The sequence below is a fragment of the Hyaena hyaena genome, unplaced genomic scaffold (genome assembly GCF_003009895.1).
Source record: "Hyaena hyaena isolate Hyena2069 unplaced genomic scaffold, ASM300989v1 scaffold_23, whole genome shotgun sequence".
Classification (NCBI taxonomy): domain Eukaryota; kingdom Metazoa; phylum Chordata; class Mammalia; order Carnivora; family Hyaenidae; genus Hyaena; species Hyaena hyaena.
In genome coordinates, this window is record NW_024080655.1 from 1,162,641 (window position 1) to 1,185,619 (window position 22,979).

The 22,979-nt window shown below is 49.6% G+C and overlaps 2 protein-coding genes and 1 pseudogene across 56 annotated transcripts in view; all 3 read right to left on the reverse strand.

The window, feature by feature from the left end:
- The window catches only part of MADD (MAP kinase activating death domain), a 42,023-nt gene extending 34,070 nt beyond the window's left edge, over positions 1–7,953 (reverse strand). For all 50 annotated transcript variants that reach the window (XM_039226878.1, XM_039226877.1, XM_039226876.1 and 47 more), the window contains exons 1-6: positions 7,720–7,953; positions 3,967–4,126; positions 2,754–3,350; positions 1,720–2,023; positions 1,191–1,322; positions 618–731 (exon numbers count right to left, since the gene is read on the reverse strand). In XM_039226878.1, coding sequence (XP_039082809.1) covers positions 618–731; positions 1,191–1,322; positions 1,720–2,023; positions 2,754–3,350; positions 3,967–4,028 — 1,209 coding nt within the window. In that variant the 5' untranslated portion in view covers positions 4,029–4,126; positions 7,720–7,953. The remainder of the gene's footprint in view (positions 1–617; positions 732–1,190; positions 1,323–1,719; positions 2,024–2,753; positions 3,351–3,966; positions 4,127–7,719) is intronic.
- A 1,155-nt stretch (positions 7,954–9,108) lies between these two features.
- Positions 9,109–22,929, reverse strand: NR1H3 (nuclear receptor subfamily 1 group H member 3). 6 transcript variants are annotated; one of them, XM_039226898.1, is made up of 11 exons: positions 17,089–17,103; positions 16,629–16,795; positions 15,595–15,674; positions 14,897–15,085; positions 13,648–13,914; positions 13,208–13,416; positions 12,923–13,102; positions 12,677–12,776; positions 9,916–10,029; positions 9,592–9,686; positions 9,109–9,401 (listed from the first exon to the last, which is right to left on the reverse strand). In XM_039226898.1, exons 3-11 carry the CDS (start codon positions 15,635–15,637, stop codon positions 9,255–9,257), a joined length of 1,344 nt encoding a protein of 447 aa, XP_039082829.1. In that variant the 5' UTR covers positions 15,638–15,674; positions 16,629–16,795; positions 17,089–17,103; the 3' UTR covers positions 9,109–9,254. The 6 variants fall into 6 exon arrangements, with proteins under 6 accessions (XP_039082829.1, XP_039082832.1, XP_039082831.1 ...); XM_039226901.1 differs by lacking the exons at positions 16,629–16,795; positions 17,089–17,103 and adding an exon at positions 22,815–22,929; XM_039226900.1 differs by lacking the exon at positions 17,089–17,103 and having other exon boundaries at positions 16,678–16,920.
- On the reverse strand, positions 14,592–14,689 carry LOC120228506 (annotated as a pseudogene).
- Positions 22,930–22,979: the final 50 nt, after the last annotated feature.

Below are 22,979 nucleotides of genomic sequence, written 5' to 3' on the forward strand. Positions count from 1 at the left end.
GGGGGGGGGAGTCAGAAAGGGGAGGGAGAGGGAGAGAGAATGAATTCCAAGCAGGCTCCACACTCAGCATGAAGCCCAAAGCAGGGCTCAAACCCACGAACGGTGAGATCATCACCTGAGCCAAAATCAAGAGTCAGACCCTTAACTGGCAGCTACCCTGTTGCCCCTGGTTTTCATTTATTTCTTTACACTTATTTGTATTTTCTAAAGTTTTACAATAAACACATGTAAGGGCTTCTTGCCAAAATTTGAACATATTCACACCGCAGAATATTACTGTACTTTTTAAGCCTGAAAGACACTGTCTTACTAGAACCCATTCCCCAGGAAAACCATGAGATGACCTACACCACAGGCCGTGGTCCCACAACCACAGCGCCTCCTGCTCCTAGATGCAGGGCAGCACTTCATTCTGGCAAAACTAAATCTTGTACTCCTTTCGTCCTAACCAAGGGCCTATTAGCCAGTAAAGTAAAAGCTAAGCATTAAAAAAAAATTGTATCAAGGAGTCACACAAGGTAAATCACCTACCAATTGAGGACCCTCTTGGGAATAATCTAGAAAAACAGAACACAATCCTATTCTGGACTCTATAATATCTCAGCCAAGAACCTCACCCTATTGCTGTCCAGATCCACCAGCCATACATCATCAGGCATTTTGAAGTCCAGTTTGTAGAGGAAGAAGCTGGCAGGGACCCCAATGATGTATGGAGTTGGAGCCAACAGTAGCTGTAGGGGGAAAAAAAAAAAAAAGAGGGTAAGAAGCAAAAACTAAACCTATTTTGGTCATTTACTGAATCAGGATTTTCTAGATGAGGAAATGCAGGTCCACAATCTCTTGTCCAAAACTCTTGGAAATGTTTTTTCCAAGATATGTTTCAGTATTCACAATTTTTCAGATTTTAGAAGGGCCACAGTGTATATTCTATACATTATGTAACACGTGCAGCAGCGTAGCCAGTAGCCTATAATGATTAACATTTACTTTGATAAGTAAAAACCATAAATAACACAGGTTTTGCCATCAAATCAGCTCAAAGTTGGGTCATGTTTTGCAGACAAAGAACTTACAATAAGGAATTGAAGACCAGTACTGATTTACAGCTTCTTGGCATTGAGCGTTCTCCCTCAGGGCTGGCCAGAGTTGTAAGACAGAGGTGACAAAGCCAGAAAGCACCTGAAACTCACCTGTTCTGCCGACGCCATGCAGGTGGGCAGCAGTGGGATTACAGGAAACATATATTCCAATGGGTAGATCATCGCCACAAACGCCATCACAGACATGGAAAGGGCATTGTAGTCTCGGGACTGGAGCACCACCTGCCACGAGCCATACCATCAGGATCCGTCAACAGCCTAAATAAGGCTTATGGGAAAACTGTTTCCAACGCTACAATTTAATTTCCATTTCACCATGCATAGGGCTCCATGAGCATAGTTTCCACAATTATCCTTGCCTCATGCCTTACTTTTCTCCCAATTCCAGGACCACTCATTAGACTAGAACTACTGATATTTCCAGAGAATTAGTTCAGTCTAGCCAAGGACAATTCAACTGAGTGGCAAACACTCTGAATACATCTCACTGACAGTATCTTAATTCAACCCACACCTACTGAGTACTGCCGTCTATCTGGCATCTTGTTACCCTCTAGAGACAAAAAGACGAAAAGATGTAGCCCCTGTCCTCAAAGGTCTAAAAAGCTGGCTCTCTCACCTTGTGTTCTAACAGGATGCAGGTCAGCACCTGAAGACAGGCCTCCACACCCAGGAGCTCCAAGGGCAGGTGTAGTGGGAAATCCACTAGCGTGAATCGAGAAGGGTCTGGAAGAGCGAAGGTCAGTGCTTGTTGGAGCTCCTGGGGTAGGACTTCGATGTCTACTCGCTTCTGCCCAGAAACAGGTACCGGAGAGCGCAGCAATCGATAGATCCAGGCCTCAATCTCTCGAAGGTCATGCAGAAGGGCACTTGACTTCTCCTCCACTAGCAATGATCCAGTAAAGATGCGCCACATAGTGTCCCTGAGGAGCAGACAGCAGGAAACAGATGCATAAGCACCAGGAGCTGATACCCTAAAGCAACCCAATGTAACCATAGAGAGTAAAATGCTGACAACTGAGAAAGTCCACCCTTCTGGCTCAGCTAGGATCAGAGAGAATATACAAGGGTGAGAACAAGCATAAGAATGTATACACAGCAGGACTTACTGTCCTGCCTGCCATGAAACATCAAACTCCAAACATTATTATGGTGGGAAGTCTAACTCTGCAGCTGTCTTTCGCTTAGAAAGAACTAACACAAAAATGCTTAAAAAGGTACGAGAGACCTCAGGCTTCTTCTTTTTTTTTTTTTTAAAGTTTTTTCTTAAATGTACAACAAGATATAAGACAACACTTCATTCTAGCTATATGAAGGACCTCAGGCTTCAGAGGAAATTTCCTGTCCCTCACACACCAATTATTCCTCATCTCTAACTACTTCTTTCTCTCTTTGTAAAAAAAAATTTTTTTTTACGTTTATTTATTTTTGAGAGACAGAGATAGAGTAAGAGTTGGGGAGGGACAGAGAGAGAGGGAGTCACAGAATTCGAAGCAGGCTCCAGGCTCCGAGCTGTCAGCACAGAGCCTGACGCGAGGCTCAAACTCACGAACCACGAGATCATGACCCGAGCCGAAGTCAGCCGCTTAACCGACTGAGCCACCCAGGCGCCCCATGCTTCCCTCTCTTTTGACCATCAGTGGCAAAGTGTACCTTTGTATGCCTCGAGGGATGCCTAGTTTCTTGCCCAGCAGCCGCTCACTGCAGCAGTCCACCAGGCGTTTGAGGGTGTACAGACACTCTCGGAAGGTGGAGAAGAAGGGGTAGTGGCTGAGCACACACAAGGATGTCAGAGTACTGTTGCGGGAACGGCTTCCTGCCTTGGCCCGGGGTTTGCCCCGAGGAGACTGACTCACATCAGGGGCAGAGTCAGCACTGGGAGGCTGCAGGGACAAGCCGCTCTCCGAACTCTCTGTGCCAACTTCTTCTGGGGCAGAAGTGGCACGGGGTCCTTCCTTCCCACGGGACCCTGCCCCACCTTCCCCCTTCTCCTTAGGCATTCGCTTCTGGAAGGAGCGGTAGAAGTTAACACAGATGCCATAACGCGTGACTCCGGTGTCCTTGTCAGTGAGGGTGAAGACGAAAGAAGTGTCATCCCGCAGGCTCATGCGCCGCTGCCGCACACTCAGACAGCCCTCTGGTTGGCAGAAGAACACGACGTCTGGGGGCAGGGGAAACTCGGCGTGGTCCTCCAGTGGGTATCGCCGTAGCAATTCCGGAGTCTGGGCGACACTATCACTGCTAGGGTGCCTGAAGAACATAAAGACAAATTCAGCAGCCTGGAGGGGTAGGATGTTGTTTCAAATTTTAACCACAGTCCAGAAATAAAGCACAAAATTCTATTTTGGATAAAGTAACCTTACTGCACGACCTTGGGAAACTTGGGTGCTGCTTGCCACATTTAGCTGGGGGGGCTAAATGAGGTCTGTACTATCATGAAGATACCTATCCTGCAAGGAAAATTGCAGCAATAGAATTATCAGTAATACCTTAAGATGATTAGCACTTTTAAAGGGTGTATTAGCTACCGAATTACCAAAAGAGCGTATGTAGGTTGAGAAAGAGCACAGTGTCTTTTTTTTTTTTTTTTTAAATAAAATAAGGAAACTGAAGTATACAGAGTATATCTGCCCAAGAACACAAAGATGCTAGATAGGGCAGTTTTGCTCTGTCTCTATTCCTCTGGGCCAATGCTCTCAATCCACCTGACTGCTATTTTCACTACTGGCATCAATGTTCCTATCAGGGTAAAATAATAGAGGAAGAATGACATCTGCAAAGCAATGTGGGCATGGGAAAAGGGAATAATTACAGATGCTGTGGTTATCCCAAAAGACAAGACAAAAAGCAGTCTCTTCTTGGTTACCTGGCCCCTACAATCACTAGATAGTCAAGTAATCGAGGACAGAGTTTCTTCTTTTGCACCATGGTTCCAATTCATCAGTTCATCTCAGAGAAACTTCAAGGCACCACACAAGGAGTCAATGTTCCCAGGAGGAATTCTGATATTATCTGAAAATTCAAGTCTAATAGGAAAAAAAGTACTGATAAGATCCACTGCTGTGCATAAGGGATTTATCCCTCTCAGCTCCATTCCACCCACGGTCATAGGTCAGAAGGCCTTCCATTTTAGTAGTAAAGATGGGGAAACATGACACTTTTCCTACCCTAGAGCTTGGTCTAAGCTTTTGAACTACAGGGATAAATGTCAAGAAGTAGGACAGGGGTGCCTGGGTGGCTCAGTCGGTTAAGCGGTCCAACTCTGGATTTTTGCTCAGGTCATGTGTAGCCTGTTTGGGATTCTCCCTCTCTCTCTCTCTCTGCCCCTCCCCTGCTCATGCTTGCATGCATGTGTGCTCCCTCTCTCTCAAAATAAATAAATAAACTTTTAAAAATGTAGGATAAATAACGGTTCACTTCCCCATCCCCACAAACCAGCCCATTTCCAGCCTTAGTCCTGGTGCTCTGTTTCTAAAAAACAGAGCTAGTTAGTCTAATTGGGACTGTCATTATGATAATAAAAACTAAGTCACTCCAGGCTGAATCAGTATCAAACCAGACTCTAATCAGTACTAATCTATACTCCTAGCTCTAGATGAAAACCTAATTATTTTTTTAAAATATTTTTTATTTATTTCTAGGAGAGAGAGAGAGAGAGAGAGAGAGAGCGAGAGAGAGAGCAGGGGAGGGTCAGAGAGAGAGGGAGATACAGACTCTGAAATAGGCTCCAGGCTCTGAGCTCCCTGTCAGCACAGAGCCCGACGCGGGGCTCGAACCCACGAACCACGAGAACATGACCTAAGCGAAAGTTGGACGCTTAACCGACTAAGCCACCCAGGCGCCCCAAAAACCTAATTATTTTCTATACCAACATGCTGCATTCAGCTTCGTGTGAAACTACCATAATTGTATGATTAATGCAGAGACAATAACAACAGTGGGCAACTGTATCCTGTGCAATCTCAAATGAAGAATATCCATGCCCCAAATGCTTCATCTAAACCATTTTTCTTCCCTCTTCAAGCAAGAAAGGGGCTCACTGGCTACTGCTACTAGCTCTGCCCTTGGTGCTGAATCATAGTCTTTTTTTCCTCTATTCTAGTCCTAGGATTGGAATCAGTGATACAATACACACAGATGAGACTTTGTCCTTCTATCTCTTATAGAAATTAAGAATTAGATGCAAAAATAACAGGATTTCTGCAAGGACAGGGAGGGGTGCTCAGAGGAATTTCTAAACCATAGACCAAAAATCAGGAAGAGCTTACATGGTCTTAATTACAATCTATATCCTATTGGGTCTCCATACACGTCTCTAAATAAAATGTTTCACTCCACTACAAGCTAACCTCAGTGCATACAGAATTCTACCTCTGTGATCCACACATGGCCACACTAGGACCTCCTTCACTGCACACACAGATATTCCCATTACACACACACCACTCTCTTCTCTGCGGCTGTGTGCACTTCTGTACAGACATGCACGCTCCCTGTATGCTGAAGATTCTATTCGATTTAGAGAATGAGAAGTTCTATCTTTTTTCTTCCCTACTTAATAATAAATAGATGGCTCTGCAATACCTCTCAAATCCTCAAAATGCTACCCCCTCCCTTCTGTTGCTCCCAATAGAGGATCTGCAGGTAATAGGATTCGGTTTTGTCTCCATGGCGACTCTGGCTCCCAGAACTATTTATAGCATAGTCACAGCCCCTCCCCTGCTCGGTGACCGCACAGTGCTAGCAGCTGTTACTCCAGAGTCAGCCAGGGCCCATAACAATTCATTCTTTTTGAATCTAGAGACACTTCTCCCACTGACAGCACCTGCTAATTAATAGGTTATCTTCTTCCCACCTATCTTTGGTTTGCACTTTGTCCTAGTTCTGGATTCTGAGAGGTATCTTCTTTCTACACAACCAAAACCAAGTTTCTAAGCATGCCATATGCTCATCTAGGTATCACTAACATCCAAAAAGTCCTTTAGTTCTCTCCAGGGCCACGGAGTCATGAGCAAACTGCAGAAGGTGGGGCACTATTATAAAGTTGGTTTCAACTCCTCCCAAGCAGAGTAAGAAGGGGAAGGAAACAGAGAAATGAAAAGGACATGAGTAAAAGCATAATTTGTCTTATAATTGTGCACAAAATGCTTAGGATGAGTGCCAAAGTATCTTAAAGTAAAACCAAATTTACAGGGCCGGAGCTCAAGGCTAAGCCTTGAAATCTACGTTTACACTGAAAATCAAGAGCCCTTTCTTGCCAAAAATCTCAAATAGCACACACCTGAAGTATCTTCTACTGATATATTAGGGCAGCAGGCCTCTAGCCTTGGTGGGATCCAAGCCCTCCCATTGAGAAGCATTTGATAAAACTCAAGTCATTATCATGCTCTGCAATGTTCATGTCCCTCAAGAGCCATGAGGACCCTGAGACCTCGTGACTCTTGTAGCAGTATTGATAGGTTAGATGCTTAGCCACGTTTCATGTCTCAACAATAGCCATTACCTCCTGGATATTCAGACTGCAGCACGAACCAAGGCTTTTCTCTCCATTCTCTCTCCTCTCCATATAACATCACCTATAACTCACATCCTGTCTTCATACCAACCCAGGCTCAGACTCTGCCTCTAGCCTCAACCATGGTTACTAATGGGGAGCCCCTGGTTCCCAGCTCCTATATTCCAAAAGCATCAACCCCAAAACGCATACCCATCTGCTGAAGTCCTATATCACCATCCACTCCCTCCAGATGCAGATTTGGAATCCACAGACCTTTAAATTCTCTATGTCTTTTCAGCCTACCGATGGCCACGTTAACCAACCCTTTGGGTTCGTCCCTCGTTTGGGGCAGAATGTCATAGTAAAACCACAGGAACCGGAGAGCGATATGACATCTTTGCTGACGTGAGCACAAGAGGAGGCTCGCTCCCTTCCTACCCAGGCAGTGACCTTGCAAGCGCATCAGCAGCACAGACCGGTCAGCGTCGGGAAGAACGAGAGCAATAAGGCAGGCAATAGGTAGGATTGGGGAAGAGGGGGGAACAGGAAGAGGAAGAATTTAAAGATGCACGAGGATGAGGATGGAAGCAGTTGCAGGAAGATTAAATGGTTTCTCGACTCTCCAACAAGCAGTATTAAAACACCCCCCCATTCCCCCCCCCCCAAAGAACCAAACATGGTCTCCAAATCGTGATCAAATGTAAGATGCACACACACATACACACACGCGCGCGCGCCAGGTGCTTATCCCGCCTCGGTCCCCGGGGCTGGACAGCTCTGCCCGCCCCCTCACCTGCTGGACAGTTCTCGCCCGCCCCCGCCCGCCCGGCAGGAATCGAGCCCAGCCGGGGCGAGCTGCGCTGGGTCTGGCTGCCCGGCACCGGGTCCTTGGCCCTGAGCGCCGTCACTTCTAGCCCCGCCCCCTTCCCTACCTACTCCCCTTCCTCTCCAGACCCCACGCCCCCCCCCCTTGCACACACACTCCTTTAAGGCTTCCTCAGAGGCCGCTTCCCCCCAGAACCCCTGTTTCCTGCCAGAACCCGTTCCTTCCCCCCTCCCCGCCCCGGGGAGTCCCGTCCCAATTCCCCTTCCAGGACCCCCGCGTGGCCCGGACCTTCCTACCTCCCGAGCCTCGGGAAACCGGCCAGGCCCAGCCAGACTGCCCCTGGCAGCTGAGCGTCGGTCGCTCGCCGGCGCCGCTTCCAGCGCGCGCCAGTTCCGTGTCTGCCAGGGCCGGGGGGCGCGTACCACTCCGAGCGGGTGAGGGAGGGAGAGGTTGAGGGGGTCTGGGGCTGTACCATGCACCACTGGGGGGACAGGTCTACACCAGGCAGAGCGCCGAAGGGTGGAGCCAACCTCGGGAGAAGGGCGGCTACGACACACCTATCCGTGTGGGAGTGGGAAGGCGCAGGGGAGCGCCGGGCCAGCCCAGCGCCAAGCGTGCCACGGGGAGGACCCAAAGGAATACCTTTGGTTCAGCTTGCACAAAGAGATTTTAATTTGACAAGGTAATAGCGCCCATTTCGACGAAATGTAGGTTAATCTGGAAGCGACTCCTCAAGATGAAACTGCTCTTCAGACTTTCTGAGGGTCCCCCACACCTCACCCTTCCTCCCCCTGCAAGAGGCTTGGAAGTGCCCAGCAGCCGGTGCTGCAAAGCCGCGGCCGGGGAGGTGGAGCCTACCAACTCAGGGACGGCGGGGGGACACCGAGGCCGGAAGGCGCGGCCGCAGTCTCACCTACAAGGGAGCGCGCAGAGCGAAGGGGGTGTGAACGATGCCGCGGTGTCCGATGGGAAATGGAGTCCCGCCCTTCCCACAAGCCAAACCCGCAGCAGGGCCGCCTCCCTCCCCACCCTGGCCTCAGGGTACTTTTCTTTCTGTCCCACAAGGCCTCGAGGATGGACTGTTGTGCCTTCTTTTTTAGGTACCAACGGAAAACCCGAGGCATTATGATTGTGCCCACGAAGACAGGTGCATCACTGAGATGTTCTGAAAATTCAACCTCCTACCCCAAACCCCCCTTAGACGACACAATCCCACCTGTGTCATTAAAGGGGAAGGGGCATCTAAGCCTCAGCATTTCATTTATCCTCATCGGGTTGGTAAAAGGAAGTCCCCCCTCACTGCCCAGGCCGGCACTTGTGACTTGTCTCTCCTCTGAGTCCGGAAGTAGATTCTAAAGGAGGGTTTCCTCCTCTATGGCCGTGCCCCCACCCCCAATCCAGAAATGTTTTTCTCTCTTTCCATCTTCCTTTTGGTCTTTCTGTACAGACAGCGCCAGCCCTATCAGTGAGGCAGCCCCGAGGCATTGTCAAGCCGCAGTGACAGTGGAGAATTTCTCTTGGGGCCCTGCGGGGAAAACAGGAAGTGGCGGAGGCAGGAGGGGCAGGGCCCTGGAGAACCTTGTGCAAAGGGGCCCCCAGGTTCATCCGTCTGGTTGGGTCAGTACAGTCTTCAAATGGAGACACTTCTCGCAGGACCCTTACTCCCCAGCAGCCACAAAACTCCCAACCCTTTGACTCTCCTTTAATGCCACACGAGGATCTCCTTTGCCCAGCTCCCAGGAATGTTTGCCCTTCTCAGCTCCACCTGTAGAAGGCAGCCAGGCACCTCAGCCATCCAGCCCAGAAAACAGAAGACACGGGGGAAGAACAGTCATTCGTGCACATCCCAGATCTCAGAGAGCAGCGGGGGAAGCTTTTTATCCTGCAGGCGCAGTGCAAACACTTGCTCTGAATGAACACTGCTCAGTGTCCGGAGGCTCACCAGTTTCATTAGCATCCTTGGGAACATCAGTCGGTCCTAGGGGAAGGAGAGGGGCAGATACAGCTTCTGTCTCTCCCCAGGGAAGGGGGTAAGGGCAGGGGAGTTGTGGGAGAGGTACAGAATTGTCTGTGCAAGATGGAATCAGGGAAGGAGTCTTGAGGGGAAAACAGGTGTGTCGGGATAAGCCTGTGGGGAGGACGCAAAGGGGCACCATAGTGAGACTCACGTGGGGGTGGTGGATGGAGACGTAGGCGTGCAGAGCCTCCACGTATGTGTGTTGTAGCCTCTCTACCTGGAGCTGGTCCTGCACGTTGGGCCGGTCTATAGGTCACCAACAGAGTTGAGGAGCAGGTCTGACCAGGGTCTTAGTTCCATACCCCAAATCACGACCCCCCAAATAGGGACATGGCCCACCCAGCATCTCCCAAAGTAGCACAAGATGGGCTTCCACCCCCACAATTCCCTCCCCATGGGGCCTGCAGCCCCTCTTGGTGCAAGTCTCTTGCTCCGTTTCCCGCCTGCCCCTCCTCACACCTGCCCCTCCTCACACCTGCAGAGAAGATGCTGATGGCGATGAGCAGAGCAAACTCGGCATCATTGAGCTGCAGCTCATTCATGGCTCTGGAGAACTCGAAGATGGGGTTGATGAACTCCACCTGCAGCCCTGGGCAGGAAGAAGGGAGGCTGGGGCACGCAGCACGAGCCGCACGCGCTTCCTTGTCTCCTCCAACTCCTCAACTTAGGGGAACTATTGGGAACTCACGAAGAAGTCTCCAGGGCTCTGCTGTGTAATGTTAGGCAAGTTTCTTAACTTCTCTAAGCCTCATCTGTGAGATGGGAGGCTCTAAGACTTCTGAAAGACTTCTGAACTTCTAAGACTGCTGAAAAGGCTAAATGATAAAGCATGCAAAGCACGTAGTGCTCACAATTCAACACAGGAGGTGCTGAATTGAATGACAAGAATAACTATTACTGGCATTCTTTTTTTTTTATGTTTATTTATTTTTGAGAAAGAACATGAGCAGGGGAAGGTCAGAGAGAGAGAGAGAGAGAGAGAGAGAGAGAATCCAAAGCAGGCTCCAGACTCCAAGCTGTCAGCACAGAGCCCGACTCAGGGCTTGAACCCACAAACTGCAAGATCATGATCTGAGCTGAAGTTGGACACTTAACCGACTGAGCCACCCGGATGACCCTATTATTGGCATTCTTGAGGACCTTACATTACTAGAAATGAGGCAACTCTTGTTTCTGTTTACAAGGAAAACTTTTTCATTGGCAATAGGCCTTACTTATTTGACTACTAGAGATAATATGTTTCACATCCCAGCAAGAACACAGCAATAAGGTTGAGGGTATGGACTATATCAGACTGCCTGGGTTTGAGTCCTGGCTCTACCATTTATTGGACTGTGTGACCTTGGGTAAGTTATTTAAGCTCTCTGGGCCTTGGTTTTTCCATCTGCAAAATGAGGATACTAACAGTACCTATCTCATGGATCCTTATAATAACGTGGCACATATGGTAACTACTATAAAAGTGCCTGTTAAATAAATAATAGATTAAAAAAATAGAGCCCGTTTTCTTGCTGAGGAGAGTGAAGTTCAACAAACCATGACCTAAAGTCATGACATATAAAGAACACTTCACCCATCACACAGTCTCCCCCCACTCCACCCTGTCCCCTAAGCTTTCTCAGATTTCTTTTAGCAACCATCTGCTAACTTTTCCATTCGAGGCTTCTTGGTTAGTCACTTCCTGTACTTTCACCCTGATGTTTATCAAGTGTGTGTTGAGACATTTAATGGACAAGCCCCATTTTATAAAGCCTTTCTTGAGAAGGTGTTGAGCCTCCGATTGTGCTGAACAGCCCCTTTGTACAGAGAGGAGGGGGACGTTCTGGAGATGGGCTGTGCATCTGCTCATGCTATCAGTCCACATCATTAGTGGCTGCAGCATATGGTAGTGGATGTCGAGAGGGACGGAGACCTGACAAAAGAAGGTCCCTGCTCCTCCTCACCAAGACCTTGCTGACAAAAAGAAATGGAAGGCAAACACGATGGCATCAAAACTGCTTATATAAATGAATCTATAAATAGGTGCAGATTCAGATGGCACAAGCCTGCTAGTGCTGCAGGAACACCCAGATATGAGAACAGCGAGGGGTTCAGAAAGAAGGAGGTTAGGGAGGAGGGGGAGGAGGAGGAGGCCATGCTTGGGAATGCCTGGGATGATAAGCACTTAGGGAAAAGGCAGAGAAAAGGAGCAGGGCTGGGTTTTGAAAGCTGGAAAAAGTCCTCAAATTGCCCCATTAGGTGCCTATACACTCCAGCAGCACACAGAGTGCCATAGAAGCCAGGAGATGCGACAGCACTCTGCTGTGCTCTGTAGTTAAGGGCAGCCCTCCTAGAAAGCTCACTGAGTGGCCTGTACTGGACAAGAGGCATATGAACTGGTCTGAGTCACCAGACACCAGACAGTGAGCTCTGCCCTGGAAACCAGGACTTACCAAACCCCGAGAAGGGAGTTGTGGCATCCGCCCTGTTTTACAGACCCACTCACGCAGGTGTTAAACTATTTGGTCTCCTGTTGAGCCGAAATCCAGTCCCTCCAAACCCCCCTGAGCCACATCCATTCTTGCCCACTCCACTCGCATGACACAAACATTACCAGCAACTGAATATGAGGAAACCCACACTGCTTTGCCTGCAAGCAAGAACCAAAGAGCAGCGCTGTGAGTGAATTCTTGGAGGAAATGTTCCAAGTATAATACAGCATGGGGATGGGAGTGTTCACTCTTAACCTAAAATGGCCCTAAAGTTGCCATGTTTCAGCTTCCATTCCACAACTCATCAGAAAAAGCAACTGGAAAAAGCGTAGGGGGAAATCGGTTCACAGGTTCCTTAAAGGACACGACTGAGTTCCTTATTAAGTACTAAAAGGCTCGGTGCAAAATCTTTTCTTAAGGCAAAACACCAGAAGCACAGTATTAAATGGAATTTCTTGTTTGGTTCAAGTAAGGATGGACATTCCTGTGCCTCTCTGTCCCTCCTCCAAGGTGACATTTCCACAGAACCCCCACCTCAGATTCCTTAGAATGCTGTTTGAGAACCAGTGGCCAAATGCAACAGAGGACAGAGAGCAGCTGAGAGAGGCCGATCACCATTCCAACTTCCTATCTTGGGAAAACAGGAGGAGCCTTCCCTGAACAGCCACCCAAAGCCTGGGCCCATGTCTCTGTAGTCACTGTGAGCCCAAAGACCAAAAGTGTCTCTCCATCCAGCCCAAACCTTTTGTTGATCTCAGTTCTCACCTGCCTTTGCAAAGTCTTCCCGGTTGTAACTGAAGTCCTTGAGAAAGGTGATACTCTCACTGCCAGGGTTGTACCTCCGAGATGTCTCCAGGAGCATCACCTGCACACAACAGCAGACCTCAAACAGGGACTCAGCAGGCTGGTCTCGGCATGAAACACTCTCACTCCCCACTCGGCTGTCTGGAAGCCCCTGCCGGAGACAATCCCACCCCAGTCCTCCTGTCACCCCTCGGCCTGGCCAGCCACCTCGATTGCAGAGGTCTTCAGCAGGGCGATCTGGTCCTCCCGGCTGAGCTGAAGGAAGCCAGGCAGCTGTTTGGCAAAATCAACGATCTCCTGCACAGAGACGATGGCCAGCTCGGTGAAGTGGGCAAAGCGCTGCTGACGGGCCTCCCGGCTCTGGGGATCTGGTGCCATGGGCCAAGGCTACCCAGAAGGGCAAGGATGGAAAACACAAACTATACTGAGTCGGATATCAAGAAGCCAACCGTGCCCTGGGTACAGCCACCTGTCCCCAGCTCCCTCAGTTACCGTGACTCGGAGCCGATCAGAGAAAGAACGTCTGTTACACTGTTGTTGGGCAGCCACCAGTTTCTCAATCATGCCCCGCTGCTCTGGGCTGAGCTGGGGCAGGACTTGTGGGGGTGAGGACACCCTTGGGGGCATGGATGTGGCCTGAGCCTGTTCTTCCTCTTGCCGCTTCAGTTTCTTTAGGCGGATCTGCTCTTCTGACAAGACACCTAAGGACAGACCGGAAGTGAGGAGGGAAGGAAAGGGGGAGACAGGAAGCAAGGATGGGGCAGAGGGGCAGTTTGAGACTCCAGAAAAGCAGAGAGCATTGGGTAAACGTAAGGAAGAGATTTTAATCTGTACTTAGGGACCACATAGGAAGGCCCTGGAGGCTCTACCCTCACACCCTGGCACCCCTTTCCCAGAAGCCTCCTCCCCCACTCCTGCCCCCAGACACTCACACTCTTCCCGCATGCCAGCCTGGCGGCATTTTCGAAGGCGACACTCCTGGCACTTGCGACGCATATAGGTGTCCATGGGGCAGTGGCCCCCACTGTGGCAGACATAGCGTGCCCCTTTGATGACACTGCGGCGGAAGAATCCCTTGCAGCCCTCACAGCTCAGCACGTTGTAGTGGAAGCCGGAGGCCTTGTCCCCACACACACTGCACAGCTCATTCCCCAGCATTTTGGGGGCCGGCCCCTTTTTTCGTTTTTGCGGACGGAGCTCTGGATACAGGGAAGAGCCTTAATGTTCTTCTCCAAGAAAAAAGCTTGGTGCCCAGATGGCCACTGCCCTGAGCACTCAGTGACCTTCATTCCCTTCCCTGTACACTGTCTAGTCTGTTATGAGAAAGTAACTCTCATATGCGAAGTGCTATTATGTCCTAGGTACTGAGCCTTTATATGCATTGATCCATCCTGACAACAGCCATAGCAGATAGATACTATTTTTTTTTTAAATATTCTATTGTTTATTTTTTTTCTTTATTTATTTATTTTTTTTAACAAATAGTTTATTGTCAAATTAGTTTCTACATAATACTCAGTGCTCATCCCCAAAGTGCCCTCCTCCATGCCCATCCCCCCCTCCCCCCCACATCCATCAGTCCTCAGTTTTTGTCAGCATTCAAGAGTCTCTCATGGTTTGCCTCTCTCCCTTTCCCCCACCATTTCCGCCCTTCTTCTCCCCCTTGTTCCTCCGTCAAGTTCCTCCTAATCCTCCTATACGTGCAAACATATGATATTTGTCCATCTCTGCCTGACTTATTTCGCTCAGCATAACACCCTCAAGGTCCATCCGTGTTGCTACACATGGCCAGATTTCATTGTTTCTCATTGCCATGTAGTATTCCATGGTATAGATAAACCACATCTTCTTGATCCATTCATCTGTTGATGGACACTTAGGCTCTTTCCATGTTTTAGCTTCAGATAGATACTATTATTAAACTGGTAAGAACAGATGCTACACTTGATCTTAGCCAAAAGGCTGAGAAGTGATAATACTGCTATTCCTTCTGTTTTACAAATAAGGAAACTGAGGCTCAGAAAGGCCTAAGGTAGAGACAAAATTCACATTTAGATCACTAAGGCCTAGTTGAATCCAAAGCTTTTGGACTGAACCATGATCTTATCAGGTAAGCAGCCCTAAGGTACTTCTCCCAGATCCAGGGAGCCCCTGCCTCCTCCAAATCCAATAACTCCTCACCTGTAGACTCTGGAGGGGTATCCACCCCAGGGAGTAGGACTGTGGGCTCTGCTGCCTCCAGCCCTGCCCCCAGGGAACCCCTGGCTGATTGGGGCGTGCTGGCTTCCTCCCTGAGGATGCAGTTGCTGCCTCCCAGTGCCTGGCCGCTTGCATCTTGTACATCTGGCTCCCACAGCTCCACTGCAGAGTCTAGGCCCAAAACAGAGGCACAAGGGGGTCTCTCAGGTCCCTCCCATCCACTTCCTCAGCATCCTTCTGGGAAACCACAAACTTATCTCTACCCCTAGAGGGCAGCAAAATGTTGCCTCAGGCTTCAGGACCCTGGGGTTCATGTGGGCTTGAGGGCTAGTCACTTACAGTCCCCTGTACCTCAATATCTTAAAAGAGGATGTTAACCTCTTTCCCCTTGAGAGGCTGACATGCATCCATTTCAGAGATCAGACAGAGCTCTTCAAAGCCAGTGCTGCTAAGCCCTGGACATGCCAGCTGTTCGCAGCAGCAAGCCCAGATTGAGAAGGAACGACACCAGCACCAGTGTAGAAGGAGTCTGGGCAGAAGGAGGCAAGCAATACCGAGAACGACTCTGGACTGCTCTCTGGGGGATGGCAGAAGGCAAGTAGTGAAGGAGGCTGATTCCTGAGGGAGGAGAGGAGCTGAGATGTGGGCTCAGGGGGGAGGGCTGGAATGAAGCAGCTTACCAGGAGAAGCATCAGGCACAGGGGCCTCCAGCCACAAGGACATCTCTTCCTGGAGCCCTGGACATTACCAAGGGACCCTCCTGCAGGAACGATCCGTGTTACAGTCTTCAGAACTGGGCTCCTTTCTGGCCTCAGCAACTTTCTCCTCCTGATCCCATCAATACTAATATATCCACTAACATTTACTTGCTTGCTGTATATGTACATATCAGCCTGTTCTAAGGCTTTATATGCCTTTTTCTCAATGTTCTTATAATGTCATGACTATTCTTTCTTTTTTACGTTTATTTATTTATTTTGAGAGAGACAGATAGACAGCACAAGCAGGTGAGGGTCAGAGAGGAGAGACAGAATCCCAAGCAGGCTTCACGTCATCAACACAGAGCTCCTTGCGAGGCTCAAACTCACGAACCATGAGATCATAACCTGAGCCGAAATCAAGAGTCGGACGATTAGCTGACTGAGCCACCCAGGAACCCCAATATCATGACTATTCTTAACCTAATTTTACAGATCAGGAAACTGAGGTTCAAAGAGATTAAGTAAATTGCCAATGGCTACACAGTTAGGCAATGGTAGAACCAAGATTCCAATTCTGGTCTGACTCCAAAGTCTTAGCTGTCGGTCACCATGCCACTTCTTCCCAAGGACCCTTCCAGAACATCACAGAGTGTTTGGGCAATCTGCCCAGCTTCTGTCAGAACACCTTCGTCTTACTCCAAAGTAAGGACAGCATTGGGAACTGCCAAAGTTGGCCAGGACAAGGGCATGGGACGGTGGCTCACTCACACAGTAAAACTCACTTCTTCTTAGACAACCTCACTGCTGTCACTTTCCAGGGTCCCGGCACAAACCTCCTGCCTATGGGAGTGGCCCCAGTTCACAGCCACGACCCCCCTGCCCCAGAACCCCCCAGGAGTTATGCTGGGACCTAAATAGAATCCTGTTGCTGCCTGGGCTGCCATTACCACCATCATCCTTCAGTTCTCCCCAGAGACCACCTTCTAAGATCTACAGGGTAACCTCCCTCTCACCTTAGACTTACACACACAGCCCCAGGCCAGTGCTGAGGAGCAGACCCACCGAATCCCCAGGCCGCCGGACTTCCTGGCTGGGACAGTCTCTGGAGCCCCCTTGCTGAGAGAGGAGGATGGTGCAATCCCCCGTCCAGAGGCTTCGCTGGCTGGCGGAGGAGCCGGAGCTGAGCAAGTGAGGGACCGGAGCCCCAGGAAAGTAATGTGGGGAGAGGCTGAGGGGAGGGACTGCCGAGGGGTCGGGCCACTTCTCCTTCCTGCTAGGCAGACTGGAGACGACTGACCAGAACCCTGGCCGCCGTCCCCCACACCCACAGGGCAGCTTCCCCACCATGCTGACTCCTCCCCAGCCCGCCACCCCTCAGCCCAGCCTCACCCCTGCTCCCCTGCCCCCAACCATGACAGTCGCATTTCCCTGTAGACCAGCCCAGTTCCACGTCTCTCCCCTTCCTCTCCTCACCCCGGTGCCTCTTAGCTGCTCTTACAGAAGGACGGCCTCCCAGGCACCCCCACCCCAATCCCAGCAGCCTCCAGAGTCGGTGTTCCCTCCCCTCCATAGACACCTCGTAGAGCAAAGGTCCCTGCACTGCCCGGAATTGCGACATCGAGCCCCAGCCTGCTTTCCCAGCCACCCTCCTCCTCTTCCCCTGCCTCTGGGAAGGGGCCAAAAAGCTCTCCCCACCAGCCCCGGGCCTCAGCCAAGCTGGTGTAACTCCAGGGGTGGAAAGGCAGGTGCTTTTCCTTCCAGGGAGTCTCTGAATGTGGGTGCCCTGTAGGGGGCCACCGAAATGTGAAGAGGCCAGGAGAGAGAGGAGCAATGGCAGGCCTGGCATGGAGGTAGGGGTGGGGATGGCAGGTGACTTAGGTGCCAGCCCAGGATGGACCTGGGAAGGAATGCAGGTTCTCATATTTGGGAAGCACTCCATCTGAAGTGAAGGTAGCTTCTAACCAGGATGTACTGAGACTATAGCCGTAGTTATCCTGCCCTGTGGCCTGGAAAATGAGCTACATCCCTGAAGGTAGATACCATGTTTAATTGATTTTATCTCCCCTGTAGCCCATGGAACAGGGCCTAGCATAGAGTAGGCAACAGAGGAGGTACTATGTTCCTCTTTCTTAAATAAGAAAAATTATATGATCCTCTTCTGTACTTGTTAACTCTAGTCACTTTCATCTCATCATGTTGTTTAGCACTTGAGCTCTGGGCTCTGGTTTTGGGTTCAAATCCTGGCTTTGCCTCTGCCTCTTGTTAGCTGTCTGATTGCAATTAAATACGCTACATAATGTTTCTGAACTAATTTACCTACCTTTAAAATAGGGATGATAACAATAATGGTTTTAGCTACATAAGGTTGTCATGAGAAGTAAGCGACATATCGTTGCACAATGTCTGGCAGTAACTGTTCAAGAAATGGTAGCAGCTATCATTAACTTCCCAATCCTTTGGTGTATAGGTCTTCCCATCACCTGGAATCTCACACTGAACCTCCCAGTGCCTGTTTCGCTATCTCTTTGGTCCTTAAAGCAACTTCGAGAGGGAGGGAGGGCAAATAACAGGGGCACCATTTTACAGAGAACACTGAACTCATAGGAGAGCCTTTTCCAAGACCACACAGTTAGTGGCCAAGCTTGGGATCAAAATCCAGATGTCCTCACTCCAGTGAGCACTCCTGTGCTCTTTCTTTCTCCTGTGTCGGGGTCCAGGATGCTCCTGTCTGGTTGCCTCTCAGATCGGCTGGACCAGTGAAGCACTAAGATGGATGGAAGAAGCTAGGGTTGGTGGGCTGCTGTGGGAGGGACAGTGAGCGCTGGGGATGCTTCAGTCCAGATGTGGGAGGCTGAGGTTACTGCTGGTTGTTCACCCCCTGCCCCGCTCCCAGTTTCCTGCTCACAGGCTCTTCCTGTTTTGCTGTGAACTCCAGTTCCCATGGGCCCCACATTAAAGGATAGAAGGACAGAAGGCCAGGGCAGGCAGCCAGGAGGATGGAAACAGATGAACGGGCACCAGGGAAGAGAGGAACGGGGACAGAGCAGACAGAGGGTGTGGCAGAACAGAATGGGAGAAGGCCAGGGAAAGCAGAAACAGAAAGGGAGCTTGGTGAAAGATGGGAGGAAGCACAGGGTGGGGCGGGGGAACAGGCGGAGGGGTGGGGGGGGGGGGGAGCAGAGGCTTGAGAAGACAGCAGGCTGGGTGGTGTTGCAAAATCTGCCCATGTATTCACTTTCACATTTAAGAAAAGCCCCTCTGACACCCCCCATCTCAAAGTTCTGCCTCCAGCTTTAGCTCTTGTTCCCCCTTATCACAAGGTCATCCCTTCATGAGGCCACCACCCTTGTCTGAACATCTCTGAGTCATGAGCACAAGGCTCTCCATTCCTCTTGCACATCTTCCTCTCCAGATTTTCACAAGGCCCCAGCTGTCCTGGAAAAGCAGACACCAGGGACTCCAACCCCTGGGAAAGTAGAACTGTTCTGTCCCACCACCCACATCATCCACCCAGTTCCCTCCTCTGTCTTTCCCCACCCCAGGAGCTTCAGCCTGGGATAGTCAGATATGTCACTGAAACACCTGGATACAAGGAACCTGGGGTGTAACATTGGACTGGGGCTTGGTGACCTACCTTCAGGGAGTTGGAAAAGGCCTCTCTCATCTACTCCTGATCCTCAGCTCCCTCTTCTGACACCCCAGTCTCTCTGCAGTCCAGGACCTGAGACCACACACAAGCCCCATCTGGAGTTCTTTTGACCCAGGCTAGCGCCAGCTGCTGAGCAAGCAGATCGGGGCGCCATCTCCTCCAAGCCAGGGAGTCAGCTCCTTTATCTCAAGTAGAAAAGGAGGAAGCATTACTATTGCTTTACTGCCAGAGCTACCCCTCCAGGTTACAGGGGTTCAGGAGCCTCCCCCCATGAGGAGGGGAAGGGAGAGGAAAATGGGAAAAGACCAAAACCTGTAGGCACTATTGCCCCAGAGTTTCTGCAGACCAACCACTGGGACTTCTCCCCCAAACCAGAGCAAGTAGTCAGGTGATCAGCAGCTGGGGTCGCATGTCTCACTTTGCCAGACCCACGCCCACAGCATAGTCCCACTAGTCCACAGGTATTAGGGGTAGAGCCTCCCAGTGCCATGTCTCCTTCCCAGCCTCCGGTTTCTTTGGCTCCTAGAGAATCCTAGGACCTTTGGGGATTTTCCAAGTCACATCTGTGACCCCTAGAACCTCCAGAGGCTTTTCCTTGCAGCAAGGGGGAAACTTGAAGCAAAAACAGAGGAGCATTCACTAGTCCACAGTCATATGTACTACTTGGTAATTCCCCTGAAAGTACTCAAATTCCAATGAAGCAGGCCACAAGGTACAGTTTGGAGGACCCGGCTAAGGAAACTGATTTTTGCTCCCTCCTTCATCATTCTGGATGCAGAGTGTGGGGGTCATCTTGCAGGGCACTCAAACAACTTCTGCCCAACCTCCCAATCGCAAGATAGAGAAGAACCCAGGAATTTCTGCTTCCCAAACTTATGTGTTCAGAGATAATATAGAAGGCAGAAAGGAGACAAGTAACATTTACTACTACATATCTTTATCTCTACATGTATTATTTTATTTATCATCATATATAACCCAAAGAAACAGTTACTAGCCAAGTAAGTAACTATTAAATTTGAATACAGGTATAGCTGACTCAAAAGCTCAAACTCAAAATCAAACAAACACACACCTCACTCCATTACACAAAACGGCCTCCCCAGATCGATGAAATTGTTAACTCACCTGGATTTAGGTTTGTTTCTGACAACACAGTGGAACGGTTTTCAAACCTGGCCTCATTTTCATAGATTCTGATTTATTTGATCAGAGATAGGCCCATGTATCCATCTGTCAATCCATCTATACACCTAGTTTTTTGCATCTGTATTTAGGAACAAAGGTATGGAGTCTACAGAATCATCTGGTAGAAAATATGCAGGAGCTCGGGGTCAAGATACCAGGGCTCACAGGACGCCAGGGTGGCTCAGTCGGTTAAGCGTCTCTTGATTTCAGCTTGGGTCATGATCTCACGGTTCGTCAGTTCAAGCCTGGCGCCGGGCTCTATGCTGATGGTGTGGAGCCTGCTTGAATTCTCTCTCCCTCTCTACCCCACGTGTGTTCTCACTCTCTCTCTCAAAATAAAACAAAAACACAAAAAACCAGGGCTCAGCTCTTGGTTCTACCATGTACTTGTGCTATAATCTTCACCCTTCCTGGATTTGCTTCTCACTACAGAAATGGAACTATCAATCCCTCCTACATCAGATACTTGCAGACACAAAGGATACAGGCATACTTGAGAAAGTGGGAACAAAAGCAAAAGTTGAATTTGCTCTACTAGCCAAAATTTAGTGAGCCCGAGATTTACATTCTTTTTTTTTTTTTCCTCCAAGATTTACAATCTGAAATCACAAAGGCCTGGGTACGTTGCAAGGCTCTATCCTTGCAAGAGTAACAGGCATTTAGCCATGCTCCATTCAATCCAACCAATGGGAAAAGGTTTTGTTAGAAATCTCTTTATTGAAGGCATTTGGGGGCCACCAAATACAGCTTAGCAACCTAGTTTGAGTAGCCTGTGAGAAATAGCCCATTATAAAGACTATTTGGGAATCAGAAAACTTGAGTTTTAATCCCTTCTCCTAAACTCTGTGACCTTGGACAAATCACTTCCTCTCTCTGGGTTTGTTTTCTTATCCTTTTAAAGTAAGGGGATTAGGCTGGATCAGGGATTCAGAGATGTTGAATTAAGAAAACTACTGACTGTCTTCTTGAACCTCTTGGGATTATATGCAAAATTCCCTTTGTGTGTGTGGACATTTTTCTGAAGACAGGGGACTAAATTTTCATCTGATTCATAAAGGTGCTTGTGACTAAATAAGGTTAAGAACGATTTGACTACACATCCTTCAGCTCTCAATTTCTATTCACTCTTCCATAACAATTTTGAAAGGTATATACAAATAATTGGATCTGGAGTCATGGGGCAAAATAATGATCCTTCTTTCTCCCATACAAATTTTTTTAAACATTTATTTATTTATGAGAGACAAGAGTCAGAGCACGAGCAGGGGAAGGACAGAGAAAGACACGCACAGAATCTCAAGCAGGCTCTAGGCTCAAATCTACAAACCATGAGATCATGACCTGATCTGAAGTCGGACGCTTAACCCACTGAGCCACGCAGATGCTCCAAGATTGATTTTCAATGTTTCTTTACTTTTGAGAGAGGGAGAAAGACCATGAGCAGGGGAAGGGCAGAGAGAGAGCGAGGCAGAGAATCCCAAACAGGCTCCGCACTGTCAGCAGATATGGAGCTCAAGCTCACCAACCATGACATCACCGCGTGAGTGGAAATCAAGAGTCAGGCCCTTAACCAACTGAGCCGCCCAGGCACTTCTCCCATATAGTTGTGATCAGGTTTTATTTCTCCAGCCATCTGAGGTGATTTGCTTCCAGTAGGCAGAATCAAAGCATCCCAGAGGCCCGTGATCCTGGAGTCATTCCAAGCTAAGTCACAGAGCCCTGAGGCCAAATTGGCTGCGCCTGGATCCTAAAGGCCAATGCCAAGAGGGCCTCTGATTCTGTGGAAACTACACCTACTCCACTTTATGATACGCTCCTTCCCCTTATCCTTCTATATCTCCCCATTCGTTGGTCTGAAATTCCTCGCCTATGGATTCACTGCTTTGATTCTGCAAAGTCTGAACATACTGTGCAACATTCCTTTCGGAGGAGGCATGACATCTTAGAAGACATCCAAAATTCAGAAGTGGACGGGTGGGAGGCCAGGGAAAGGACTGGAAGGGAAAGTGAGGTCTCTTGGAGCTTTGCTCAAAGTGAGGAGCGAGTAGGCTACACTGGGACCAACCTCAAGGACATACGGAGTCCAAAGAACTGTTGACACTCTGTGCCCTGCACCAAACAGGGCCTCTCCCGGGAACAGGGCCAAAGCTCAAATTCCACCAGAAGGCAGGGGCGTGGAGAAGGCGCCCTACACTTCCCAACTCTCTCCCCATTTCTGCAGCGGCTCTGGCTCTGAGCTCAGGCCTGGCGGCACCCCGGCCCGAGGGGGCGCTCGCTCTCCCGTACACTGGCCCACAGCAGGCGCCACCTTGTTATGGGGTCTCCGTGGCGGAGGCCAACCCGAGCTCAGGGCTCTCTTTACCAAGACGAGGTCTTCAGCTCCTTCTGCCACGCGAGGTCGCGCTACACTCCCACGCTCCTCCGCTACGGCCACATCGCGAGCCTCCTACAAGCATTCCCTCCCAGATTCTTCCTTCTCCCACCATCTCTGCCCCTCCTTTAGCAAGATGGCGGCGAAGGCACTTCC

Coding starts and splice junctions, on each gene's coding strand:
- NR1H3 (XM_039226901.1), bottom strand. CDS start 15,637: ATGTCCTTGTGGCTGGAGGCCCCTGTGCCTGATGCTTCTCCTG. Junction 13,103..13,207: donor CTGATCGGCTCCGAGTCACG/GTAACTGAGGGA, acceptor CCTTCTGGGTAG/CCTTGGCCCATGGCACCAGA. Junction 12,777..12,922: donor TGAAGACCTCTGCAATCGAG/GTGGCTGGCCAG, acceptor TGTTGTGTGCAG/GTGATGCTCCTGGAGACATC.